Genomic DNA, 27,156 nt, shown 5'->3' on the forward strand with positions numbered 1-27,156 from the left:
AAAATGATGTTGACAGCCAGCAAAAAAGCAACGACAAGAAGGTGGCTAGCTAAAGAGCCCCCAACAAAAGGAGAATGGATTTGAACTGTAAATGAAATATATAACATGGAAAAGCTAACTTTCTCCCTGAATTTGTGTATGGACAAATTTACCAATTACTGGAGGAAATCGACATCTTATTGTGATACAGAGATGCCCCAACACAACAAGATGTAACTAATGAAAATGTATGTATATACACTGCTCAAAACAATTAAGGGAACACTTTACAGTCTAACACCAAGTCAATTAAACTTCAGGGATATCAATCCGTCCAGTCAGGAAGCAGAAGTGATTGTGAATCAACTTCACCCGCTGTGGTCCAATAAAAGTAACAGGTGCATTGGAGAGGTAACAGCAAGACAACCCCCCAAAAGACAAATGGTATCGCAGGTGGTGGCCACAGACAATTGCTCTCTCTTCATCTTTCCTGGCTGATTCTTCTCTAGTTTTACATGTTGCAAATGTCCTTGTTGGTACTGGTAGCATGAGGTGGTACCTGCAGCCCATTCAGGTTGTACATTTAGTGCAGTTCCTCCGGGAAGGTACATCCGTGTGTGCCGTCACAAGAAGGTTTGCTGTGTCTCCCAGCAGTCTCAAGAGCATATAGTGCATGTGTCGATACCAGGAGACGGGCCAATACATGAGCAGCAGGACTGGTATCTGCTCATTTGTGCAACGAGGAACTACAAAATGACCTCCAGCTGGCTACTAGTGGTACGTTTCTGGCCAAACTGTCAGAAAAACAGACTCCATGAGGGCCAGACACCCTCTAGTGGGACTTGTGCTCACAGCCCATCACCATGCAGTTTGATTGGTATTTGCTAGAGAACACCACATTGGAAGCTCTGCATGTGGCACCCCATTCCCTTCACAGATGAGAGCAGGTTCACACTGAGATCATGTGACCGACGTGAAAGAATCTGGAGACACAGTGGTGAATGTTATGCAACATCATCCAGCATGACCGGTTTGGTGGTGGGTCAGTGATGGTCTGGGGAGGCATATCTTACTGGTGTGCACAGACCTCCTCATGCTAGGCAACAGTACCCTGACTGCTGTTTGGTACCAGGTACATTGACAGACTTTACACTGGTGCAGTGGGCCCTTGGTTCCAGAGTGGCCAGAGTGTGTAGGGAGTTCCTGGATGTCAAAGACACTGATGCTATTGACTGGCCCGCACATTCCCCAGACGTGAATCCTCTTTGTGACCTGCTGAGTCTTCTGCCACTGGAGTCCGTCCACTTCAAGCTTCATCATGAGCTGTGTGCAGAGATGCTCCTCTTGTAAGTGGCTGTCTGAACCTCTGTCATCACTGAGCTGCTTCACCACAGAGCTGCTGCTCACTGGATGGTTCCTGTTCCTGCAGGAGATCAGCAGCTGCTCAGCTCTCTTCAACTTTATTGATATAACATACATAAAATATGTCCTACAAACACTTTGGCCAAAGTGATTCACACAGGATTAAATCAACACAAAAGACATCTAAAAGAAAGGTAGTGGAAGAGCTTAGTGATCTGCATGGAACATAAAACCAAAGAAAATCTCATGTCACAACTTTACAGTTGTTTCTGAAAGGTACAGAGAATCACAACAGTCTAAACAGGTAGTGATAAAAGTGTGAGTGAGGATTCTGAGTGACTTTGGAAATAGTTCTTATTTGTTCCTCTAAAGATCTGAGGCTAAAGTGATCCCAAATATGTGATTAGTGTTTTCATTTGTTTGCTGAGACCAAACACAAAGTGTAGATTTTCTCTTGCTGCTTTTAAAAGGTTTTTACGCATCCATGTGATAATGTTAGAGAGACAGGTGATGAGAGAGAGCAGCAACGGAGTCATTTGGGGAAACAGAGATGTACAATTGTGTATCATCAGCGTACGGATGGCACCCAATATGGTGATGGTTAAATAAATAAATCAGACTAAAACACGGTCAGAGACCGGCTCATTTCTCATTTACCACTTTGATTACAACGCTCTCTGTGCTGTGGGTTGCTGAATAACCAAATTGGAACTTTTCTGAAATGTTATTGGTTAAACGTGAGTGGTTGATTAAAAACAATTTTCTCTCAAAGAAATGTGTCTGGAATGATTTAACTGGCAGTCCAGATTGATCATTGTATATTGTTGTAAGGCAGATTGCTTGACATCATAGCTGGCAGACGGACAGAGAGCAGTAATGAATGAGTGGATGTTCTTCAGCTGAATTCTCTTCACCCAGCAACTGACGCACGCACGCACGCACGCGCGCGCGCACACACACACACACACACACACACCCTCATCCTCACCCTCACCCTCTGCAGTGTCCAGTGTTGTCAGCTTCTCCAGATTCATTCATCTTCACTCCATCCCTCCGTCACATGGACCGGCTGTGGGTGGGTGTTGGTGGTGGGTGTTGGCGAGGTGGTGTTCCACCGTCACTCTGTCAACTTCCTGTCTGCAGGATTAGTCGTCACGATGAAGAACAAAGGGAAAGACAAAGACCTTCAGTCATCTACACATGACTTCTCAGCCTCTATGTGCCCTTTGATGTGCATACCACGCTCCTCCTTACAGTGTGTGTGTGTGTGTGTGTGTGTGTGTGTGTGTGTGTGTGTGTGTGTATACATCAGTTTGCTATGTCGTTTTCTGTGTTTGAATGTTGTATTTGTGAGCTGTGTGTTTGTGTGTGTGCAGTCAGAGTGGCTCCAGGCCCTCATGCGTCAGAGGGCCTTTCTCTTTTTGTGGCCCCTGAGCAAACATATTAAGAACTACCTTATCACTGCTTATACAGCCAGGGCCACACACAAAACACACACACGTTAAATACGAGCCTAAACACACACCACATTCACAAAAAGATAGATTTGACTCCAAACACACAAAGCTCGCCGCCAAACTCCCCAAATGTCACAGGTCCACCAGGAGGCGGGAAGAGGCGGGGCTAGAGGGCCTTCCAGGCCACTCATTGGTGGATATAGAGCTGTCAGTCACACATTCCGGGTAAAACTGTGGTTTATAAAGGCAAGATCGGTCCAGGGCGTCAGGAAAGAAACGCATCCCACACCGTCCTGACAAGCCTTCTTGAAGAGGCGCATCCATGAACCATGACCAGAGAGACTCACCGTGACACACACATGACAACACAGACATTCAAGTGTAGAGGGGCTGAGAGGACGAGGAGCTGAAGGAGACGAAGACCAGCGTCTGGTTGAAAAACAGAAGAGCTCAACAGACCAACTTCAAAACTCTAAGTCTAAACCATCTGCTAAAGATCTGAACCATCAGCTGAGAGTCTGTAGACCAGGAGAATCCAGACTCGGACTTTCAGCAGAACCTGAATTCATTGCTGCGTTAAAAACCTCCTGTTGTCTCCAGCGCTCAGTCACAGCAGCAATGATTAACAGAGCAGCAGCACCGTCAGTGATGAAGGTTGCCGTGATGATGCTGATGATCCTCGGGATGGGAGTGGAGATGGCGCCTGCTGAGAGAGGTAAGACAGGTACTCCCAGTGACCACTCCCAGTGGTCTCAGCTCACTGACAGCAGCTGGTTCCAGCTGAGAGGCAGACTGCTGGAAATCTGATGTCAGCGACATCATGAGAGGAGTAAACAGCTTTGTTCACAGAACAGGCCACTTCTCTAAAATAACCACTTGTGTTTGTCCAACACTGTGGTGGAAACCAGGCCAGAGGTTCCTGGACTGGAGGGGGGACACTGAGCATGTTAAACCCCCTGACTGAAGTAAGGACATCTGGAATACGTAGCCATAAAAACAGGAAGTGAGAGCTCCTGAAATCTAATAATATAAATGTCCTGCTTACTTTTATTTTGATGCCTCGTCTTTACTCACCTGTCAGACTGTGTAGTGATGTCACCACGTTCTCACACCTGCAGCAGACAGATGCTGGGGCCAGAACAAAGAGTTAACATCATTTCTCCGTCTCTGTATGAAAGGTCCAGATCATCTCAGTCTCAGTGCTGCAGCTGCACCACAGAGGTCCTCAGCACTGAATCTGAGCCAGTATCTGCAACAGCTGCTTCTGAGTCCCAGAGCAGCTGGAGAGGACGGGACAGCAAAAACCACTACAGGGGCCATCACTGCTGGGAGGCCGAGGACCAGCCCCGAGACCGGCGGTCCAGATAAACGAGCCCAGATGATGAAGATGATCTCAGCCCTGAAGGAGCTGCACAGGACGTTTAACAGCACGCTGAGCTCACGGCTCACCATCCTGCCACGAGGTACTGACGCTGTGAGGGGCAAGTCCACTTGCTGGACGGATCATGGATGGTGGTGCAGGTGAACTTAGAGAGGAGTTCACGTAAAATCAAGGAAAGGAGGAGGAAATCAAAATTCATCAGTATAAAGTCAAATTCAAGTTAGCTTGACAGTTATCACAACATTGTTTGGATCGTAGTAAAACTGACTGCACTCAGGGTGATCACTCGTCCTGTATGGCACAGGATCCACCCATATATGGAGATAAATACTAATTTCTAATAATGTGTCCTGAGAGCAGCCTCACTGTGTCTCTGAGGCGTCGTCCAGCGACATGTTGTAGTTTTAAACTCATCTCTTTAAAACAGAGACTTTCAGAAAAGCTGCTGGACCCGTTTCAGTCTAAAACTCCAGGGCTGTGTTGTAGTCTGGACGGACACAAACAGAGACCTTTGGAAACGATGATGTAGATGCCCACGGTGGCTCCTGATTGGCTCTTATCAACCTGGACTACCAGTGGTGAAACACCATGGACAATGAATTAAAGTGTTAATGACTGTGTTGTCTTTGCTAATCAACTGCAGAGGAGACAATCTGCTTCCTGTTTACACTGGCTCACACATGCCCAGTGTAGATAAATGGTCATGTGATGTGTGTTTTCAGGTGTGTTAGTGAGGACGGAGATGGTTTTATTTTCCAGCTGCTTCCAGCTGTTCACTGAGGGGAGTTTCACAGAGACAAAATGTCACATCTACAGTTTTATTAACCACTCACCTGTACTCACCTGTTCTCACCTGCTCTCACCTGTCTCACCTGTACTCATCTGTTCTCACCTGTCTCACCTGTACTCACCTGTTCTCACCTGTTCTCACCTGTTCTCACCTGAACTCACCTGTTCTCACCTGTTCTCACCTGTACTCATCTGTTCTTTTTTCATCTTTTTCTTTCATTACAGCAAGCGGCAGAAATTCAGGAAGAAAAAACAAAGCGGTAAGTTCACGTAAAATATTTGCAGATATTTTGACTTGATAACTTGTTTTAATTTGTTCTAACTGATGAAGAGTTGAACAGAAAATGTTAAAAATCCATTTATCTGCTGAGTGTTTGGATCCTCACGTCAGTTTTGAAAACTAAGTTCAGAAGAATCTTCACTGTGGCTCGAGTGAAGCTTGATCATATGGACGTGGTGTAAGAAGGGGTTAAAAACTGCCTTCCAGTCCACACTCAGGGATATGATGTGTGATACACTGAGACGTGTCGTCACCAGCAGAAACACTCAGCAGTGTTTGTGTTGTTGAAGCTTTACAAAGACACACACACTTCGTCTTGGTTTCATTAATCACCTCCTCCTCTCTCTGTTGCTGCTGTGGTGAAGCTCTCTCCTGCTGAGGGAGGGGTCAGGTCCACCACCGCACCCCCAGCAGCGGCCAACAGCACCATGTCCAGAGCCAGCGCAGACGCCAACGTGCCCAGCCTGACCGGTCGGAACTTCAGGAAGTCCCTCCCACCGCAGACCAAGAAGACCAACAAAAGAGGTGAAAGTCAGGAATAAGTGTGTTCTGTTAAGGTTGAACTGAATCATTACAGAAGCTCATGAAGCTGCAGAGAACTGCAGGAAGTCATGGATCAACAGAGCTGTGACTGCTGGATACTGGTCAGAAACCTGGGCTTGTTTTTTTTCCTCCTTTGATGAGGAGGAACTCTGGCGTCACAGAGGGAGATTCCTCCAGTGTGGTGGAGTTAAACCGTGGAGCTGACCTCTGTGTTTTCAGAGGAGCCAAGAGTGGTGTCATTCACACTGAGTCTGCAGCATCGTCAGCAAGATCATCAGTTGGGAGGAAGTTAACTGTTGTCTGATGGAGTCACTTCCTGACACTCAGATAGTTTGGGTCAGGTGACACTGATGTCAGGTACTTCAACCATGGTCTGGTTCTGTGGAGACTCTATGAAATGTTCAGTTTTGATGTCATAAGTCAGAACCAGGTGGGGGTGTGGCTAAACCTGGTCCATTCAGCAGCCACAGCTGGAGGCTCCAGAGACCACCCAGAATGCACCTGGGTCACAGGTGTGTTTGATGTGGGTCACTTAGCGTGCTCACTGGGTGGTGTGTTAAATCAGTGACTGAAGGTTGATGTATCCCGTCAAAGGAAGTAAGATTTTAACAGTACTGCTACTTTTATCCATACTGCTTATTGATCCAAAACGGAACTCTTATTGATCCGGTACTTTAACAGTACTCTTATTGATCAGGTACTTTAACAGTACTCTTATTGGTACTTTGTGTTAATTTGTAAGAGGAAAAGACCAAACTAAAAACCGAATTAACATTTCTTTCTTCATCTTGCTCTGAGTTAAAATTCTCTGTATCAAACTTCGCCATCGTTGTTCTGAACAGATCAATGTTATAAACTGATTTTGTGATGATGTGTTCAAACTAGAACCTTCACACAGGTAATGACACTTCTTCTTCACTGTCTTCAACAGTGTGTTTCTGGAAGTACTGCTCACAGAACTGATCCCTCCAAGACCTGATCCCTCCCAGAACTGATCCCTCGAAGACCCGATCCCTCCAAGACCCGATCCCTCCAAGACCTGATCCCTCCAAGACCTGATCCCTCCAAGACCCGATCCCTCCAAGACCCGATCCCTCCAAGACCAGATCTCTCCAAGACCAGATCATGCCCAGCCACCACTGGTCTCCCTTCTTACTTTTCTACCTTTTATTCATCCTCACTCATCTATCAGCATCATCCATCCTTCCATCATCCCTTTATCATCCCTTCATCATCCCTTCATCATCCCTCCATCTTGTATCCGTTCATGGCACAGTTCAAAATAAAAACTGGAGGAAAGTTGAGGTGAGTTTGTCAAAGACGAGGCCAGAGGTCAAAGGTCAGTCTGTCTAGTGCATGTGCCACTTCATCCCTCCATCCCTCCATCCCCTCCTCTGCTCTGTCTCTCCTCTGACCTCTGAGTGCTAGGAGACTGTTACCGTGGCATCACAAAGCCTCGTGCCCCCCCCCCCCCCCCCCCCCCCACGCCGGCGCCAGCCTCAGTCAGACCTTTTCATTCACTCATTAATTTACAAGACTGACCAATCATAGAAGACGATGTGTGCCTGTGTGCAGCACATGAACGCCTGTTAACCCTTCCCTCTCCCTCTGAGACAGACACACGTCATTTGGTTTGTGTGTGCAAACTTCAAAATAAAGTTCATCTCTATCACAGCAGAAAAAGCCACTGTGACAATAAAGATTGACATTTTATTTTTCTACAGTCACACTCTCTTCAGTTGGTCATTGGTGAACTGCTGAGGTCACTGCTGAGCTGCTCTCACAGCACAGACCTCGTTCACTTTCATTTCACTTCCACAGCAGAGCACTGGGAACCACCGACGGAGGCCCTGAAGGTCAAACACACTGTAGAAAACATTCACTAAAGAAAAGTCATGATCAACTTATGAAATATTTATGATTAAATCACTTATTCTCCACCTGTTTCCAAATTGTACCATTTTGCAAATGATTTGTCGGCTCACTTGCAATACCCTCACAGCCCTCCAGTTGTGCTGATGGTCTTTTATGGAATATGTTTTGCACGTCAGGGGCCACCATAGCGATCGTTGATCAGCTCATGAATTCAGCAGCTGGTAGAAACATCTGTGATTTAACATCTGTTTGAACGTCACTCTCCACTGGTCGCTGCTCTGTCCACGTGTTGGAGAAACCTTAAAACCAGCTCCGCTCAGCTCCAGCACCTGGAGGATGAGAGAAGGATGAAGTCTGGGTAATTAATTTATCTCCCAAACTGCAGATATATTGTGTTTTTTATGGTATTTGAAGTGTGACTTTACTCAGTGTTATTAGTCCCAACACGGTACGAGCAGCGGGACATTCTTCCTCTGGATGTTTCCATGGCAACAGGGCTGTGTGTGTTTGCCGTCTGGGTGTGTAAACTCTGGGTCATTACATTCAGAGGGTTTCAGCAGAGGTCACTTATCACTGTTGCCCCGGTGATGAGAGTGTGTGTCTGCACATGCTCGAGTGTTTACGAGTGTGTGTGTGTGTGTGTGTGTGTGTGTGTGTGTGTGTGTGTGTGTGTTAAATGTACGATCACTTCAGCTTCTTTGAGCAAAAACTCATGACAGTAAAAAAACCTTTTACATTAAATTTAGTACAAAGATTTCAAAATAAAAGCACAGTGTAATAATATTAGATTTATTATCTGCGTGGAGCCTCGTGTATTAAGATTTGATTATAACACGTTAATAAACTGGTACGTTTACAGTGTGTTGGGTCAGAACAGCCAATCAGACCTGTTGTTGCTGATACGTGTGACTCCATTTAATTTGTTGGTGGCACAGTGCATGTCTTTAAACAGAGCTGTCAGTCTCTTAAAATGATAACAAATGTAGACTGTTCATAATAATCATTACTTCATTATTTAAAGGAATAGTTTAAACCTTTGGGAAACACCAGGGTCCCTGCTGGTCCTGCTGCAGTCCCTTTATTGTTTCATTATAGTGAAGGACTCTGGTTGTTCCTTCATTTTAACTCCACTCTGCTCCTGCTCCACATCAGAGGTGTGCTTCACTTCATTTCAAACATCGTCAGCACTGATGTTTAGCTACGTGATGGCACCACTGTCCACTTGTCTCCTCTCAGTCTGCAGCTTCTCATCGTCTGTTTGCACAGGGAGAGGGAGGGAAGTGTGCAGCACACTGCTCTGAGTCACCACTGAGAGGCGCTGCCGTGTAAACAGCTGCTGATCCAGCTGAATTCACTGTGAGCTGTGAATGATTTCTGTTCCAGTGTTCACTGCATACAGCAGCTATCCAGAGAACCCCCCGTAAAACAGTGAAGACACAGACACAGTGATAAAATCAGTTTAATAAAGATATAAGGCCAGAACACAGAGCGGTGTCAGGGTTAATGAACCACCTCTGTCCAATAACTAAACATGAGATAATGATGCATTCAAGGGAGCTAAGAAAAAACAAACACTTCTGTCTTCTGGTTAAGATAGGGGTTTGGGATGTGAGGCCCAACTTTCTGTATAATGACATCCACAAACTGCTCAATCAATTAAAACACAGCAAAAATGGGTCATTTTATCTACATCATCATTTTGTAATTACAAATTTTAAATTACATTTTTTTAATGTAATAAAGTTGGTTTTTGAATGACAGGAATTGAACCTTTTTATCTGTGTTGGGCTGAAAACAGCTGATGCTGACAGGGACAGATAGATATCAGACAGGAGAGGACTGTGATATAGAACTACAGTGGTCTCTGAGTGAACTAATCAATAATTCATCAATACCAGATAAGCCCCGCCCACACTCAGACAAAAACAGCAGGAGAAACAAGAGGAGGACCTTCAGAGAATCATCACGGAGTAGACTGTCTCAGAACAGAGCAGTGGTCAGGCCTTGACCTTTGACCTGTGAGTCATCAGTAAGATGTTCATGTGTCCACTTGCTGCAGGAGTTAAGTGGAGCAGAGGAGCAGAGTGTTAACATCCAATAATAACTTCAGTATAATTTCTCTGGATATTCACTGAATCTGTGCTGAGTTTGTCAGCAGCTACAGGCTAACGCAGGCTAACAATAGCTCACTTCTCACTCTGTTTGCAGCCACTGTCATAACGTTAATATTTAAATGATATTGTAATAATGTTTAAGGTTTATTAAAACCTGGGTCACATCATTTCTGTGATGGACAGACTGTAAAGACGTGTCAGCTAAAATTAGCAGCAACATTTTGTCACACTGAGCTCCAAACAATGTCACAGTGTGTTTACCAGATTCACACCAATATTCATGAACTCTGTCATATTTATTTTTCTCTGAACTAATGTCATGTTCAATTTAAATGGTAAATTTCAGTCAAACTGTTGAATACTACATCAAATGTTTCATGTAAATGTTGGTTAATATGCAAAGTCACACTGCTGGTCAGTGAAAGCACCAAAATAAAAGCTCGCTCCAGAGGATATTATCTAAACATTCAGTCCCATCATCATTTAGGCTTAGATTTAATATTTCCATTTGGCACTAATGTTACATTAAATGAAACATAAATATGACAGAGTTCACAAATATTATACTAATATAGCAGGAGTCTGTAAACTGTTCCAGCCTCTCATCACTGGACTCCTCCTGTTTCTCTGGACAGATCCTGGACTCGTTCTTATCAAGACCTGGACAACAAGACTGATTTTAAACTAACAACTCCATAAGGCCATGACATGTTTAGCGTAGCTTAGCACAAACTCATTAAGGAAGTGTTAACAGTTTCACAAAACTCAGAAACTGTAAAATGTACATTCTGCATCTTGTGTATTCAATATGGAGAAATAGAAAACAGTGTGGAGTTATTGATCTCACCATCTGTGTCCGGCTCTCTTTACAAGTCGGTCTGACTTGTAATGATTATCTTATAGCTTCCTCAGCCCAAACACATACAGGTTAGTTGGTGACTGTGTATCACAGGTGTGGATGTGAGTGTGACCCTATGAGCAGGTGTAGCTGATGGACGGATGAACACATATTTAGATATCAATAATCACCCTGACAGATAAAAAAAGGAAAGTCCACAGTGGTCAAGGTCTGAGCATCCAGAGGATGATGTGAAGGTTTTTATTCCAGCGCTCTGCGACTCAACAGGTTCTGTAGATACGTTAGAAATATATTATTAAATGGTTGAAAGTGATGGGACAGTGTTTGTGTTGTTGTTTTAATTTCACTCATGAACATGATTTTAAAATTTATATTTTACCCAGATAGCAAAATAAATCCAGTATACGCCCGAGTCTGGCCCACATGCAGCACAACTGTCAGACACTACGTCCACATCTGGACCAGTTCTGGTGCACACACAGAAGACCCTCTGGCTGTCAGACAGTATGGGAGGATAACAACCAGAATCTGCCCAGATGTGGAAGTATCTGGGCCAGACTTGGGCCGAGGATCCAGACGTTTCATTTTGCTATTCAATTCAAATTTCAAGTGTTAATCAAGTCCTGATTGTTAGAAGGTAACAGGTTACAGGTAGATTTGTGATTTCTAATAGTGTGATCATGTTTGAGTGTGTGAGTTATTTATGATGGTTGTGCAGTGAACTGGTCCTGCCATCGACTGAACGGTGGATACATAGAAATCAGGAATTAACTCTAAGTAAGCACATCTCTAGTTTATAGAATGATTAGCCTGAAGATGCAGTAGATGACTGTGCAACCCAACCTGTGAGAGCACACACACACACACACACACACACACACACACACACACACAGATATCAAACTTACAGAGAAACAGATGTCATAGTGTAGGTTAGTGTTTTTCCTTCCCCTGTTGCTTTTGTTCTACATCTAACTTCTACTGGTTTGATCTTGTTCGTTCATCCCCTGTTCTTTCTCTCTTTCCTTATTTGATTCGTTTTGCAACATCCAGGTAGGCGAACTCAATCTCCCTCTCGGCGGGACACGTGCTGGTGAACTCCTCCCTCTGGTAGGCGCAGTTTAAATACCTCCACACCCCCGTCATCTCTGTCGGGATCTCAAAGCCTCTGTATTTCTTGGCTACGACCTGGAAACAGAAACATGTGGACAGGATGACAGCAGCTGGAGACAGTGGGTCATGTGTTCACGTTATCTTGACATTGACCACTCTTTGCTCTGAAATATGAAAATGGCTGAACCTTGAGGATGTGCAGTTTAGGCAGGAGGTTGCAGTCGGCCAGAGTGAGCTCAGCCCCATCTAGGAAGCTCCTGGAGGACTCGGGCAGGTCTCCTGAGGCGTACGCATCAATCTCCTCAGGCAGGGGGGTCCGCAGGAAGTCATCGAGACGGCGAAGAGACTTCAGCAAGGCTTTCTCTAAGGCTGCAGAGGTGGAGTCACACAGGCACAGAGAGAAAGAGAAGACAGGTGGACTGCTGGCTCAGTCATTAGGTCCTCTCAACCTGAGCAAACGTTAGCGCTGCATTCACTGACATGTTGGGAGCAGCAGAACACGTTTGGCCTGTAAAGTTTTCTGTTAGCAGCTGCCTATTCACATGTCCAGCAGACACAGATTAACACTGACATTCATGTGGAGTGTTTGTGTCACCTGATCAGTCTCAGTCCAGCACTCTCTCTCTTTTAGCTCTGTGTTTGGTCTCCACCAACTCCTGAGGGAAACACCTGGCTCTGTAGCTGCTACATGCTCTACTGTATGTTCCCTGTTAGCCGACATACTGTTAGCTGACGTGCTGTTAGCAGATGTGCTGTTAGCTGATAGCTTTAAGCTTAAAGAAAAACAGAAAAGCCCTTATCATGACTGAAACCATTTGAACCCTCTGTCCTCCGTCCTACCTCTGACCTTCTCTTACCGTCGTTGGTGTCTTTTCTTGGGTTTTTGATGTAAGCTGAGAACTTGGCAAACACATCGATGCCGGCTGTGTTGGCTTCAGAGTGTTTGGGAGCCAGTCTGGGGTAGCTAGAGTTAAAGACACATGAGAGAGGTCAACTCAACCAATGAAAAGTGATGAAGTGAAACTCCCTCACAGTAAAACCTAACTATGAGTCGTGATGAGCTGCTGCACAGACGACCTGCGGGCTGCTTTTTACACAGATTTCTGTTGACTCCTTTGGGCGGAGGGGCTTGTTTTACTAGATTTGTGGGGACACAGGGTTTGGTGTTCTTCTGCTGCCTTGATCAGTTAGTTTATTTGTGTCATTGTTTGGAACTGATTCATTTCTTTTTTTAGAAAGTCTAATGACCCAACCGTTTATTTTCATAACCTCAATAATTAACTGAGCCTCCTGTGGCTGTGTGTGTTTCTGTACCTTGGTGGGGTCAGCTTCGCCTCCAAGAACTCCTCTATCATGTTGACGTCGACCTTGACCTCGCCATTAAAGGTCACAAAAGGAGGGTTGGTTCCTGGAGCGAGGTCCTGCAGGTCAGCCGGCTTCCTGACAACACACAACACAAAAGACACACACTCACAAAGTTTCCTCCTCATGGCTGAGAAAGTGAACTTCGCCTGAGGTATGTTAAGATCCGACCAGGCACAGTCTGTCTGTCTGTGTTTGGCTGCTGCATCAGAGAGGTGAGGGTCGGGCTGCCAGTTCATGACCTCTGACCTGTGTAAACAGTGTGTTTGGCGCCCTCTGGTGGACACTGTGGACGTGTGTCAGTGTGCGGAGTTTGTTACCGTTTGAGGTCGACAGTGGTGACGTTGAAGATGACTCCTTTCAGCCACAGGATCATGAAGAGTCTCTGGGAGAACGGGCAGTTACCAATGCTCTCCCCATCACTGCCCGCCTACACACACACACACACACACACACACACACACACACACACACACACACACACACACACACACACACACGAGAAAATACATTAGAAATGCTGCAGGAATTCATTATTTAAAGCAACGTCACTGTCTTCATCACCACAGACCTAACTCAAACTGTGAGAGACAGATAGGAACTGAAGGGATCCTTAAGTCATCATCATCATCATCATCATCATCATTGTTTTAACGTGTAAATAATCTGCATCACCCTGATCACAGTTAGTCAAAGTTAAACAGGAACAAAAGAATGAAGATACATGGTGGGTTGGTTGGACCATGAAGGATTCACCTGTTGGATCCTTTGTGATCCAACATATCCCAAGATTCATTGCGTGCCAGTAATGAAAGCAAACAACACAGACAGGGAGCCAGAGGATTACACTGTTAAATGTAAGTGTCAAGGTTGCTAGGCAACAGGAGCCACATGGGCCAGACCATCTAATTTTGGTTCGACCTTCATGGTCTATGATGGCTATGAAGGGCCACACCTCGTAGACTTTGTCCTCTGAAGGATGCAGCTCCTGATTTGGGACAAAGCTTACATCAGTGACACATCAAGAGCAGAGGTCAAAGGTCAGAGACAGTCGTAACCATCCTCCTCCATATCCATCAGAGGTGTCACATGATGACACCTCAGTGACACCTGAGTAAACACCATCTGCTGATGAAGGCCATGATGCTACCTGTCCACTACCTGTTCACTACCTGTCTCTACCTGTTACTACCTGTCTCTACCTGTCCACTACCTGTTCACTACCTGTCTCTACCTGTTACTACCTGTCTCTACCTGTCCACTACCTGTTCACTGCCTGTTACTACCTGTTACTACCTGTTACTACCTGTCTCTACCTGTTACTACCTGTCTCTACCTGTCCACTACCTGTTCACTACCTGTTACTACCTGTTACTACCTGTTACTACCTGTCTCTACCTGTTACTACCTGTCTCTACCTGTCCACTACCTGTTCACTACCTGTTACTACCTGTTACTACCTGTTACTACCTGTCTCTACCTGTTACTACCTGTCTCTACCTGTCTCTACCTGTTACTACCTGTTACTACCTGTTACTACCTGTCTCTACCTGTTCACTACCTGTTACTACCTGTTACTACCTGTCTCTACCTGTCACTACCTGTCACTACCTGTCTCTACCTGTCTCTACCTGTCTCTACCTGTCACTACCTGTCTCTACCTGTCTCTACTTGTTACTACCTGTCACTACCTGTCTCTACCTGTTACTACCTGTTACTACCTGTTACTACCTGTCTCTACCTGTCTCTACCTGTTACTACCTGTCACTACCTGTCTCTACCTGTCACTACCTGTCTCTACCTGTCTCTACCTGTCTCTACCTGTCTCTACCTGGTACTACCTGTCTCTACCTGTCTCTACCTGGTACTACCTGTCACTACCTGTTCACTACCTGTCTCTACCTGTCTCTACCTGTCTCTACCTGTCCACTACCTGTTCACTACCTGTCTCTACCTGTTACTACCTGTCTCTACCTGTCCACTACCTGTTCACTGCCTGTTACTACCTGTTACTACCTGTTACTACCTGTCTCTACCTGTTACTACCTGTCTCTACCTGTCCACTACCTGTTCACTACCTGTTACTACCTGTTACTACCTGTTACTACCTGTCTCTACCTGTTACTACCTGTCTCTACCTGTCCACTACCTGTTCACTACCTGTTACTACCTGTTACTACCTGTCTCTACCTGTCCACTACCTGTTCACTACCTGTTACTACCTGTTACTACCTGTTACTACCTGTCTCTACCTGTTACTACCTGTCTCTACCTGTCCACTACCTGTTCACTACCTGTTACTACCTGTTACTACCTGTCTCTACCTGTCTCTACCTGTTAATACCCGTTACTACCTGTTACTACCTGTCTCTACCTGTTCACTACCTGTTACTACCTGTTACTACCTGTTACTACCTGTCTCTACCTGTCACTACCTGTCACTACCTGTTACTACCTGTTACTACCTGTCTCTACCTGTCCACTACCTGTCCACTACCTGTTCACTACCTGTTACTACCTGTCTCTACCTGTCTCTACCTGTCTCTACCTGTCTCTACTTGTTACTACCTGTCACTACCTGTCTCTACCTGTTACTACCTGTTACTACCTGTTACTACCTGTCTCTACCTGTCCACTACCTGTTCACTACCTGTTACTACCTGTTACTACCTGTCTCTACCTGTCTCTACCTGTTACTACCTGTTACTACCTGTTACTACCTGTCTCTACCTGTCACTACCTGTCACTACCTGTCTCTACCTGTCTCTACCTGTCTCTACCTGTCACTACCTGTCTCTACCTGTCTCTACTTGTTACTACCTGTCACTACCTGTCTCTACCTGTTACTACCTGTTACTACCTGTTACTACCTGTCTCTACCTGTCTCTACCTGTTACTACCTGTCACTACCTGTCTCTACCTGTCACTACCTGTCTCTACCTGTCTCTACCTGTCACTACCTGTCTCTACCTGTCTCTACCTGGTACTACCTGTCTCTACCTGTCTCTACCTGGTACTACCTGTCACTACCTGTTCACTACCTGTCTCTACCTGTCACTACCTGTCTCTACCTGTTACTACCTGTCCACTACCTGGTACTACCTGTTACTACCTGTTACTACCTGTCTCTACCTGTCACTACCTGTCTCTACCTGTTACTATCTGTCCACTACCTGGTACTACCTGTTACTACCTGTTACTACCTGTCTCTACCTGTCTCTATCTGTCCACTACCTGGTACTACCTGTTACTACCTGTCTCTACCTGTTCACTACCTGGTACTACCTGTTACTACCTGTCCACTACCTGTGCCCGTTGAATCCCAGGCAACTTTGTGGTAAGGAGCCATGATGACACGTATTGACAGCAACCAATCAGAATGTAGGAGTGCTTCACTCCAGAGAACACTAGAGAACACAACCGTGTGAACTTTTGCTCCTATCAAACTTTTGTTCCACAATAGCGGAGGAACTGACCTGGCGTTTCCCTCCTTTACGACGTGTCGCTGTTTGTTTGCAGAGACTTAAATTAAAAATCGAGACCTGGACAAAGGTGTGTGTGTGTGTGTGTGAGTGTGTGAAGTGTAGCCTAGCATATCATTTGTATTTTGGGAATTACATGCTAACTATTGCCATAGCATGCGGAACGTGACATTAACATTAGCGTTGCTAATTTAAAGACTTGATGTGGTTAACTTATACACTGTATATGGGCCAATGTGTAAGACCAAGCACGAACTAACTTGTTCACTGTGTTTCATGTACGTCAGAGCACCAGTGAACTACACCAGTGTCCCTGTTGAGGCAAGGTTTCAGTCTGAATGTATAGTTAGAGAGCAGCTGGTGAACACAGTGGAGCTTTTAGCAGCTACATTAGATGGACCATTGTCTGACCCCACCCACACCCAACCTGCCCTGTGTGGATCCTGCAGAAATAACCAGCCTGTGTGAACACAATGAAGAGGAAGCCTCACTTACCTTCACAAACAACTCAATGGTCGGGAAGCCCAGTTTTCTAACTGCTAAGTCGTACCAGGACATGGTGAGGAAGCTCAGTTAATCCACATCAGAGGTCGTGTCATTCTCCAATAAAACCATGACAACCACCAACCAGTGTGTGTCTGACTGTTGATCCGTCTGCTGGTGGACTGACCCTCTCTGGTTTGTCCCTGTGTCCTCCACACACAATCCCTCTTTGTCATACTAAACCCTAAGAGTGTGTGTGTTTGTGTGTGCGTGTGTGTGTGTGTGTGCATGTGTGTGTGTGTGTGTGTGTGTGTGTGTGTGTGTGTGTGTGTGTGTGTGTGTGTGTGTGTGTGTGTGTGTGTGTTTTCTTTATGTTAGCACCCCTCTAGTGACACTCAGGGGTTTGCTGCAGGTCTCTGTGTTTCTGCTGCTTCTCTTCACGATGACTTTAATAAACACAGTTGTTTGTTCTGTGTGATGGTGGGAGCCACAGAACAGAGGCCCTTCATCTGTCAGAGGAGTGGGAGGCAATGGAATCTCTGCTCCAGCACACACACACACACACACAAACAGACGGGTGTCTTACAGCAGGGATGGAAAGATCCCCCCCCCCCCCCCCCCCCCCCCATGGCAGATGAGACGTCTCTGTTGTTTGTGTGTTGTGTTCTCCTGTTTTTTTACAGGCCAATACTAATTTGTTATTAAATGTAATTTATAACTGGAACTAGTTGTGAATTCAGCCCAGAAGAAAAGTCCAGATCTCCCCAGAGTGAGGTATGTCACATTCACAGTGTGAGTGTGTTAACATTGACTACACTGCTGATTCTGTCCATCACTTTCAGTTTCCTAACATCACCATATCTGACCAATGATCTTTCAGCCTGCGTTCCTCCAGTCCCAGTCTCCAGTGCCAGCCCCTGAACGTTACTCTGGACAGTCACATGAACTGAACACATCCACTGTAAACTCCCGCTGATGATCGGGTCTTCCTGTTACTCAGCCCAGGCCTCACACAGACTATAAATAAAGATGGACGCAGCATCTGTGACGTCACCCACAGGTATTGAAGCTCGGAGGGAGCTGCTTCACCGTCGCCATCTTGGCAGTGCCTGTCTCCACCCCTAACTTCCAGCTAACCCAAATATGGTCAAAGAGGGGGTGTGTGTGTGTGTGTGTGGAGCCGAGATTTTTGTAGGCAGTATACACCCACCCACCTGTCAATCAAAGTGGCCACCCCCTCAATTCTCCATAATTTTAGTCCTTAATAAAATGTAAATAGGTGAGTTCTGTAAAACTCACCCTGTACAGTTGTCATGAAGGAGGAAATGATCTCTAGAGACCAGAACTGACCAAAACCAACCTCCAGGTGTGAAGCCTGAAGCTGAGAGCTGCAGTTCCTCTAACGACCACCAGAGTCTGGCTCCAGCAGTGAGTCAGTCCCACAGACTCCCATGTTCAAATGTCTTTACAGCAGAAAGAAACATGTTTACAGCCTGGTACAGAAACTGTTCTGCTCTCTAGAGATCATTTCCTCCTTCATGACACCTGCACGGCTGAATTTATACAACTCACCTGTTCACATTTTATTAAGGACTAAAGTGATGTAGAGTTGAGTTAAATGCATTCACTATACCTGTTGTTAATTAGCCAGCAAATTAATTAGCCTTGGTTTAGCCTCTGTGCAACACTCCCAGCTGTGCTAACAATGCTAACGGGGGTGTATCGTTATTAAACCATCACTGACCAAAGTCTCGACTCCACTCGCTCCTCCTCTTTGTCCATTTTTGGATTAGCAGGGAGGTAGGTGGAGTCAGACACTGCCAAGATGGCAACAGCAGATCAATTTCAGAAGCGCTCCTCAGAGACTTGTGGGTGACGTCATGGAGGATATGACCATCTTTATTTACAGTCATGCATGTAATGAAGCTGGTGGTGGTTACTTGTTCATAACCCTTCACACATATCATCCTGGGTCTCTAACCCTCACCACATGTTAACATCTGTCTCCTCCGGCCTCCTGCAGCCTCCAGCCTTCTACCACTCTGCTCCTTTTGCTTCTTATTGCTCACTATGATTACTGATTTTTTTGCATTATATGATGTATTATGATGCATCATATTTCCTGATATGATATTATTTCTATCTCCTTTTTGGTTACACACACACACACACACACACACACACACACACACACACACACATACACACACATACACACAAAATTGCAAAGAAAACAAGCAGTTTCTCTATCAAAGACAATGATATTCAAATGAAGGTGGTACAGTGCTTAAATTGTTCCATTGTGTTGCTTTGCTCTGTTGGTTACAGTTGGTTGGTTAGGTTACAGTGACTTTGCTGTTACAGGTTTTTTTTTGCATGAAATGATGTATTATGATGCTTCATATTTCCTAATATGATATTATTTCCATCTCCTCTAGGAGCTGAATGATACAGAAGCAGAGAAAGGCCATACTCACAAATATTTCCCGTTATCTTGAGATAACGACATATTTCAGGAGAAAAAGATTTTTTGTTTTCTAGAGATAATGGGAGAATATCTTAAGAAAACAAAAGCTCATTTCATCTCGTAGATTTGTGAGTGTGGCCTTTCTCAGCTTTTGTAGACGCACCCATGCTACAGTCAGAATGCCTTTATTTACCCTGGGGCCTGGTAGGGGGTGAGGCTGAGTGCAGCTCAGAGGATCAGCAGTGGACTGACAGACTGGAGCAGATCTGATTTTAATCATCGTCCACTACCAGCCTCATACTGATTATTAATAACCCAGTGAGTCCACCCTGGTCCTTGCTGATAAACATAATGTAAATGCAGTTTTTAGTCTGAGGTGAATGTTTCCAGCAGCGCTGTGCCCAGAGCTCTCAGCACCAAACAGCAGGTTAATCAGCTTGCAGAGTGAGAATGCAGAGATTAACCCTGCATGCTACTGGCGGCGGCACGGCACTGTGGTACTGTTCACTCATTGGTGATACATGAAGGAGCATGAGAGAACAGTCTGGTGTGTCTTTATGACAAATATACACCTGCACTGGCCCGGTGTCAGTCTGAACTGCGTCCATCAAATAACAAAGATGCTTGATCCTCTGCAGAATATTTCTGTGTACCTCAGTCTGTGCTGGCAGCAGAGACCCTGACAAAGGGGGCCATTGTTCAGATGTGAGCTCCCACAGAGAACAGCCTGTTGAGTGTATGTGTGAAGCAGCTCTCAGATATTAGTGCATTTTTTCTTGGCGTTAAACCTCTGAGCTGGACTGTTCTCTTTTATTCTCACCTCAGTCAGGAATGTGCTGCTAAAGCTTAGAGAAAAACCTCTGTGTGCGTCTGTGTGCAGGTTAAGATCACCTATACATTGGTGTTTATTAAAGTTAAATTATAGTGTATTGAGTATTCCTATTATTTTGTCCACTTCCTCTAGAAGTGCATGCATGCAGCAGTGTAGGCTACCATGCCTGATGGATTAGGATATCACTGTCTTAATGGGATAAGGTAAGCAGATCAAGATAAGGTGTCTCCCTCACTTGTTCTCCCTGGATCTCTCTCTCTCTCTCTCTCTCTCTCTCACACACACACACACACACACACACACACTCACACACAATTGCAAAGAAAACAAGCAGTTTCTCTATCACAGACACTGATATTCAAATGAAGGCGCTAAGTGCTTAAATGTCTTCCATTGTGTTGCTTTGCTCTGTTGTAGGTTACAGTGACTTTGCTGTTGTTGGTTGTTTTTTTGAACAGGAGTGCTGCAGGACTGCCTCCCTGGATCAGAATGGCTCAGCTGTGGCCTAAATCTGTATTTTCCTGAGTTATGCCAGTCTGAATGGTTCTTAAAAACTGGTCCAAGTGTGCTAGTGCAGACCTGTTCATGTAGGCCAACTCAAACTGGCCCTGGCCTTAAGGCAGCCATGTCTGGATCAGAGCCAGCCTGGGCCAGAACACTCAACTGCAGCTGGCCTTACTCAGTTCACTGCCTGTGTTGTATCATAAATGTTGAGGTTCCTACGGCCTAACTGATGGAATATGTTCAGTGAAGTCAATCTTGCATGGAGTCCATTGAAGAGTTTTTCTATCAGTGTTAACTTCAAAAAACACAAGAGGCTGCAACTGTTTCTTCAGGAACCAGTGAGATGATGAAACACAGACAAGGAAATCGAAATCATTTAGTAAAGGACCAGAAACACCAGCCACATTATGGGTGAACTCATCTATGGTAGGTTACAGCTGTGTACAGTCAGTGAACACGAAGCAGTGATGTGTGTCATCTCCTCAGTCATTTTATCACATTTGCTGTTACGTCAACCACTTCTTCTGTTTGTAGGAACAGAGTGTGTGTGCTGTGGACGTCAGCTGAACTTAAAAGCTTATCAGACATCAAAACACTGCAAAGCAGGAAGACAGGGATTTTATCCTCCATTGTGGATGGGATACAGCTGAATTAAAGCATTCATCTAAAACACTTCCAAAAATGTGGAACTGGATTGGCCTATGCAAAGAATTGCTACATGACTTTGCATTACACTGCAGCAAAAGTTGACCAAGGTTCAATATTTTTTCCAGATGACCCTGATTTTGCCAGAGGCCTCCGCACTGGGACCTCTGTTCTACAGCGGTCGCGTTGAAGTGAATGAGGAAGCTGTGTTCACTGTGTGCGACTGTTATCAGCCTGGACATGGTCTGTGTTTAAACTTACTAGATAATAGTTCATTGTCATCCTTTAATTACTGTCATATTAATACTGCATCTTGAGTTGAGCCCACCTTTGTAAACCTAAAGGTTTACAGCTCTATCAGGTCTTAGAACCACTACAATGGATGAACCCTCATTTTTCACCATCTATGTACATGAAGTGTTGTTGTGTCGTAGAGGCTGTGTGTGTTCATAAGGCTGATTACCTTGACATAGAGTGAGATCTTATAGTCCTGGTCTTGGGGTGTTCCGCTGTTCCTGTGCACAGGAGGCAAAGGGCTCTCCACCCTCCTATGGGAGATCAGTTTCACCTCCTCTCTCTTCCCCTCAGTCATCTCCTCCCGCTGGGGGATGTATGAATGGCCGTCTTCCAACAGCACCACTCGTTTTCTTTTCACCTGCTCATCTTTTTTCTTGGGCAGGGATTCATCTTTGATTACTGACTTCAGCTCCTTTATCCAGTCCTCCTTCCTTGGTGGACTTTTCTTCTCTGGCGATGTTTCCTTCTTCAACCCTTCTTTCCTTCCCTGTTCGGTTTCCCAGATGTTTTTTTTCAAAGGCTTCAATTCTTTCCTCCAGTCTTTCATTTCTGGTGCTCTTTCTTCGTCAGGTTGATCATTTTTTATCCAGTCAGTATCTTTTCTCCTTGATGACAGTATTCTTGTTGTCCCCCATCCTTCTTTCCTGAGTGGTTGTGGCTCAGGACACAAGATCCCATTCTCCATTGCTTTCCTCAGTCCTTTAACTCTTCCATTTGTTTCTGACTCTGCCTCTCTGTTGTCATCTTTTGACTTCTTGTCCTTTTCTTCCTCTTCTTTTTCCTCTTTTTGCTTCTCACCTTTCTCTTTTCCAAGTTCAACTTTCTCAACTACTAACTCTTGACATTCTTCATTCTTTGTCTCCATTATGGCATCTTCAGAAAAGGCTGTAATGGTGGCAGTCTTCAGGTCTCTAGTCTGATTCTCCTCTATCTCTTCAATCTCATCATCTAAAACAGTCACAGGCTCTTCTGCCATCTCTACCTCCCCCACCATTGCTTCTTCCTCTGCTCCTCCTCTCCTCCTATCTTCTACAAGAGCCATCTCTCTCGGCTGTTCTCTCAAGTTTTCCCCCAAATCTGTCACTGCATCTATGAGGAGCTGTGGCGTTTGTTCCTGCAAATCACCACTTCCCTGTGTTGTAGACCCATTCTCCTCTGAGGTAACCTCACTCTCTGGCTGGTCCAGTTCAACTTCACCCCCTTCCTCCAGTTCAAAGGCCTCCTCCACCTGGTCCAAATCCACATCTCCCTGTGTATCTAAAGGTACCTCCTCAACATACTGCACTGCTGGCTCTGGAGGACCTACCATAGCTGGGCTTTCTAACTTGACGATAGATTCTATCTGCATTTCTTCATCACCTCTTCTGTTGTTTTCCTCATCCATTAGCTCTCTACCGACAAACTCACCTGGCCTCCCCTCCTCTTCCATAGTTCTTCCTCCCTCATCCAGAGACTTAACCCCAACCTGTTGCACTTGCTCTTCCTCTAGCTCCTTCTGGTTGATCCCTCCCAACCATGTTTCCTCAACCTCTCCTCCTGTGAGTGACTGTTCTTCAGAAGGTACAAAGGCCAACTCTGGTTGCTCTACTGTCAGATTTGCTTCACCTCCAAAGTCTACAACATCATCAGAAGCAGACTTTGCATCCTTCACAAACTCCTTGGTTCCCTCTTCCTCAATATTTGCCACAATAGAATCCTTCTGTTTCAATGTGATATTATTAGTTGGCTCAGTTTCCTGTTTGCTTGATTCTGAGTTGTTCTTCTCATCAGTGTTTTTCATTTCATTTTGATTCTCACTGGTTGATTGGTTGGTGTGATTGTCCACCACTTCAACTGTATCAGTTGTATTGAAAGGTGTGCCAGTGTTGCCAACAGCTGAGGTTTGGCATTGATCATTTTGAATGTTGACTTGCTCTATCCCTGTGGTAACAGAGGTCACATCTGTTGTTAGATCCTCAGTGGTTTCTGTCACCTCACTATTAGTGAAAGGAATAACAACTTCTGTTTTGATGGAATCATCGGTAGTCAACTGTGTAGACTTTCCTGATTCCTCCACAGGAATACTCGATTCTTGAATAGTCTCTGCATAATCAGTGGTGGACACATTCTGGTGTTCCTCTAGCTCATTGTCTCCCTCCTTCATCTCTTCCTCTCTTACCGGTGTTGCTGAACTTCCTATCAATGTCTCTTGATTAACTCCATGGCTGTCTAATATCTGGTCTTGACCTTTCTCAACCTTTGCCCTACCTTCTTTGTCTCTTGTTTGTTCATCTTTCTTTTCATGCACTTCATCTACCATTTCTGCTCCTCCCTCGCTGTTTTCCTCCGGGGTTTCACTTCCACCTTCCCCCTCTCTTATTACTCCATTTGGTAACAGGGCCACTTGTATAATCCTCACTTCCTCCCTTTCACCCTCCTCTCCACAGTTTCTTTTGGCTTGCCCATCTTGTGCTTCAGCCATCATCAAAACATCTTCCCCTACCTCCTCAGCTAGTTCCACTTCTTCATCTTCCTCCTCTCCCCCCTCATCTTCTCTATCTCTTTGGGTATCAAGGTCTGAACTGATAGCTTGTGGGCTGTGGGCTATGGTAGAATTTGATAGGTCTGGGTTTGGGCAGGAGCTTGATTGAGCCATGGGAAAGTTTGAGGAAAAGATGGCACACTCACTCAGGAAGAAATCGTCCCTAGGTCTCCAGGATCAGTTCCCTAAGATGTCAAGCTTGTTGAATGGGTCTAATACTCCAGAATTTAGAGGCAATAAGACTAAAAGTGCTGATTTGTAGGATAGTTCCAGTTCCCAGATTAGGTCCAAAAGAGAATATCAATGTGTTACTGAGGACACCCAGGTCAAAAAAAGTAAAATAAAGCCAATATTCCAGTAAAAATTCAAAAAGGATCTTACAGTATATTTCAAAGCAAGAGGCAACAAGTAGAACAAAAGTGTTCCCACAGTCACAAGCGGACACAAATCCTGGAATAGCTCCAAAGTTGCTATGTGAAGGATGATTTTCAGAGGAGTCCAATTTTTCCAGAACAAGAGATTACAAAGCCCTGAAGATCGTGAAAGGTCTCTACAAATCCCAGAAAGTCCCAGATTTCCGGGGAAGGGAGACAAATTCTGAGATTCACTGTTCCAAAGGTAATAAGATGATGAGTTCAGGTGTACAGGTTTAGGATTTGTAAGTACACACTTTTTATTCCTCACTTGTGGCTATAGGGCTCCCAAACCTGCACTACGCCTTAAGCACGGTTACACATCAATAAATGCATTCTCTCTCTCTCTCGCTCTCTCTCTCTCTCTCCAGAGGATTAAATGGAGGCTGATCTCCACATGACCAGGAGCTTAAACCCCACTGCCACCCAGGGACCAGCGCCACTTGAGTTGAAGTTATACACACACAACAGTAAAGCACAAACAGTTGTAGTTAAACTCCATATTTAAGGCGGACCTTCCCTTTAAAGTTTTGTTTACATAGGCCAGAGCAGTGATGCATAAACAACACATTTTATTCTGTCCAAAGACACTCAGTAAGCCATGCAAACAGACAGTATATGTTTGTCATTTTAACATTTTTAATAGTTGGTGTTGATGGGTATATTTTTAATTAATATTGGGCTCCAGCTTTTCCACCAGTTTCGTCCATGTGTGGCTTTCAGTAACCTCTCAGAATTTTTAAACAATGTGAAACACTTTTTACAACAACAGCAACACTTTGTCAAAACCTACAATAAGCAGAGCCCACCACAAGAGGGCAGAACGTTGACCCCAAATAACATCTCGGCTGCAAAGACGTGAAGAGCAGCAAACAATATGAAACAGAGCAGAGTGTTAATTAGATAGGAACTTAATGCCCATGTTTGTGGAAAATTATCTTTGGCTTCACCACACAGTGTTAAAAACTGTTGGACACAGGTAGTAGAAAATATATAAGGTATGATGGATTACAATAGGAGATGGGTTAAATTTAGAGTTCAAATAAAATTTAACAGCATTCAGCAGGAAGGCTCTTACCTGTCTATTCCCTTAAGGTAAGAGTTGTGAGAAAGATCAGTTGTAATTTTATACACACTTCCAGGGTTTATTTACTAACATTAAAATCATTTCACTTCTTATGAAGACTTTGTCCCTGTGTGGCTTCTCTAACAATGTAATCAGTATTATTATCTGTGAAATTAAGGTGGGGGCATCAGCTCCAAGATAATTAAAACCACTGATTGTTGTCTATGTAGTGATGGTCAGAGGTTGCAGTTTATCAGAAGAACTAATCTTTCCCCAGTTAATATTGTCATAATGCAACATGAAAAGTGATTAACTTTTCCCTTTAAAGCATCTACCATCAAGGTTAGTATACCTCTCAGACACTGCTGGTTTGACCATGTGAAAATTCATGACTGGCTTGAACACACTGAAGAAACACTGTTAAGAAAGCTGCTAAAGAGAGGGACGACATTAATATAGATCTCTTAGTTATAGGGGAGGGACGTTGTATGGAATAAAATCAGTCAAGAGTGGAGGAAGAGAGGAGGGCACAGTAACCTGAACAGTCTCTCCATATTGGTTTGACACTAACAGAAACAGTAGAGCATGTGCTCATTAACTGAAGGAAATATGTAGTGAAGGCCGGGACATGCAGGGAGCAGGTCTAACAGGAACAGGCCTGACCGTGGTGAACGTGGGGCAGAATTTAAGGATTGTCAAACATGGATACGGTCAAAGTCTTTTTTTCTTGGAAAACTTCACACTGAGTGAAATGACCTGACGTATCTGAGCAGCAGCCATGATAAGAGCTGGCCCAAGTCTCTGGATGAAAAGGAAAGGAGCTTCAGTGCTTCCTATCTCATCTCCTTTAGCAGAGGATACACTGGACTTTCCTTTACTAAAGGAAAGGAAAATACCGTCCCACAATTCCTTGCTGTAGCAACATTTTAAACAACACACGATCCTTGTCTGAATGGCTGAGCTCCGAATTCAACTCCAAAATCAATCCCTTTCAAATCCAGTTTTCCAGGTCCAGTTTGCATTTGTTTTAAATAAAGCATTTTTTTTTAATCGTTTTATTTAAAAACTGTCCAAAGTTTATACAGCCTATTTATGTCTGAAAAATAATTTATTCTGACCCCTTACTCGGTTTCTTATTTTTACTGAATTATTACTTTGATGGCTCCTCTTTTTCTACTTGTATATTTCATGTTAGCGTATTTCAACATTTCAGTCCTGTTCAGGAAGTGTTGTTTGGCTAAGAGTTAGAGAAGAGAAATGAGGAAAGATTATCAGGCTTTGCGGCCGCAGCCCGGCAGGTGGCAGCAGTGCAGCCCCATTCTGCCGTAAAAC

General features: G+C 44.6%; 2 protein-coding genes across 3 annotated transcripts; one reads left to right on the forward strand and one right to left on the reverse strand.

The window, feature by feature from the left end:
- Positions 1 to 3,065: 3,065 nt before the first annotated feature.
- On the forward strand, positions 3,066 to 7,518 carry urp2 (urotensin II-related peptide). Its single transcript, XM_071464744.1, has 5 exons — positions 3,066 to 3,513; positions 3,977 to 4,261; positions 5,194 to 5,228; positions 5,614 to 5,773; positions 6,723 to 7,518. The coding sequence occupies exons 1-5, from the start codon at positions 3,417 to 3,419 to the stop codon at positions 6,752 to 6,754; spliced, it is 609 nt and encodes a 202-aa protein (XP_071320845.1). The 5' UTR covers positions 3,066 to 3,416; the 3' UTR covers positions 6,755 to 7,518.
- Positions 7,519 to 9,109: 1,591 nt separating this feature from the next.
- Positions 9,110 to 27,050, reverse strand: LOC139609488 (chloride intracellular channel protein 4). 2 transcript variants are annotated; one of them, XM_071464160.1, is made up of 6 exons: positions 21,991 to 27,050; positions 13,435 to 13,544; positions 13,067 to 13,192; positions 12,610 to 12,716; positions 11,940 to 12,121; positions 9,110 to 11,827 (listed from the first exon to the last, which is right to left on the reverse strand). In XM_071464160.1, exons 1-6 carry the CDS (start codon positions 24,457 to 24,459, stop codon positions 11,666 to 11,668), a joined length of 3,156 nt encoding a protein of 1,051 aa, XP_071320261.1. In that variant the 5' UTR covers positions 24,460 to 27,050; the 3' UTR covers positions 9,110 to 11,665. The 2 variants fall into 2 exon arrangements, with proteins under 2 accessions (XP_071320261.1, XP_071320262.1); XM_071464161.1 differs by lacking the exon at positions 21,991 to 27,050 and adding an exon at positions 17,092 to 17,507.
- Positions 27,051 to 27,156: the final 106 nt, after the last annotated feature.

This window comes from Trachinotus anak, unplaced genomic scaffold, assembly GCF_046630095.1.
Source record: "Trachinotus anak isolate AG129_WGS33_773 ecotype Australia unplaced genomic scaffold, CSIRO_AGI_Tana_v1 ptg000026l, whole genome shotgun sequence".
NCBI lineage: Eukaryota > Metazoa > Chordata > Actinopteri > Carangiformes > Carangidae > Trachinotus > Trachinotus anak.

Bases quoted from the DNA above. Each gene is read 5' to 3' on its own strand.
- LOC139609488 (XM_071464160.1), bottom strand. From the start codon at position 24,459: ATGGCTCAATCAAGCTCCTGCCCAAACCCAGACCTATCAAATTCTACC. The intron at 13,545-21,990 runs GTAATCAGCCTT...GTGTGTGTGTAG, and splicing joins AGATCTCACTCTATGTCAAG to GCGGGCAGTGATGGGGAGAG. The intron at 11,828-11,939 runs GTTCAGCCATTT...TTCTGTTTCCAG, and splicing joins CTAAACTGCACATCCTCAAG to GTCGTAGCCAAGAAATACAG.
- urp2 (XM_071464744.1), top strand. From the start codon at position 3,417: ATGATTAACAGAGCAGCAGCACCGTCAGTGATGAAGGTTGCCGTGATG. The intron at 5,229-5,613 runs GTAAGTTCACGT...GCTGTGGTGAAG, and splicing joins CAGGAAGAAAAAACAAAGCG to CTCTCTCCTGCTGAGGGAGG. The intron at 5,774-6,722 runs GTGAAAGTCAGG...TGTCTTCAACAG, and splicing joins CAAGAAGACCAACAAAAGAG to TGTGTTTCTGGAAGTACTGC.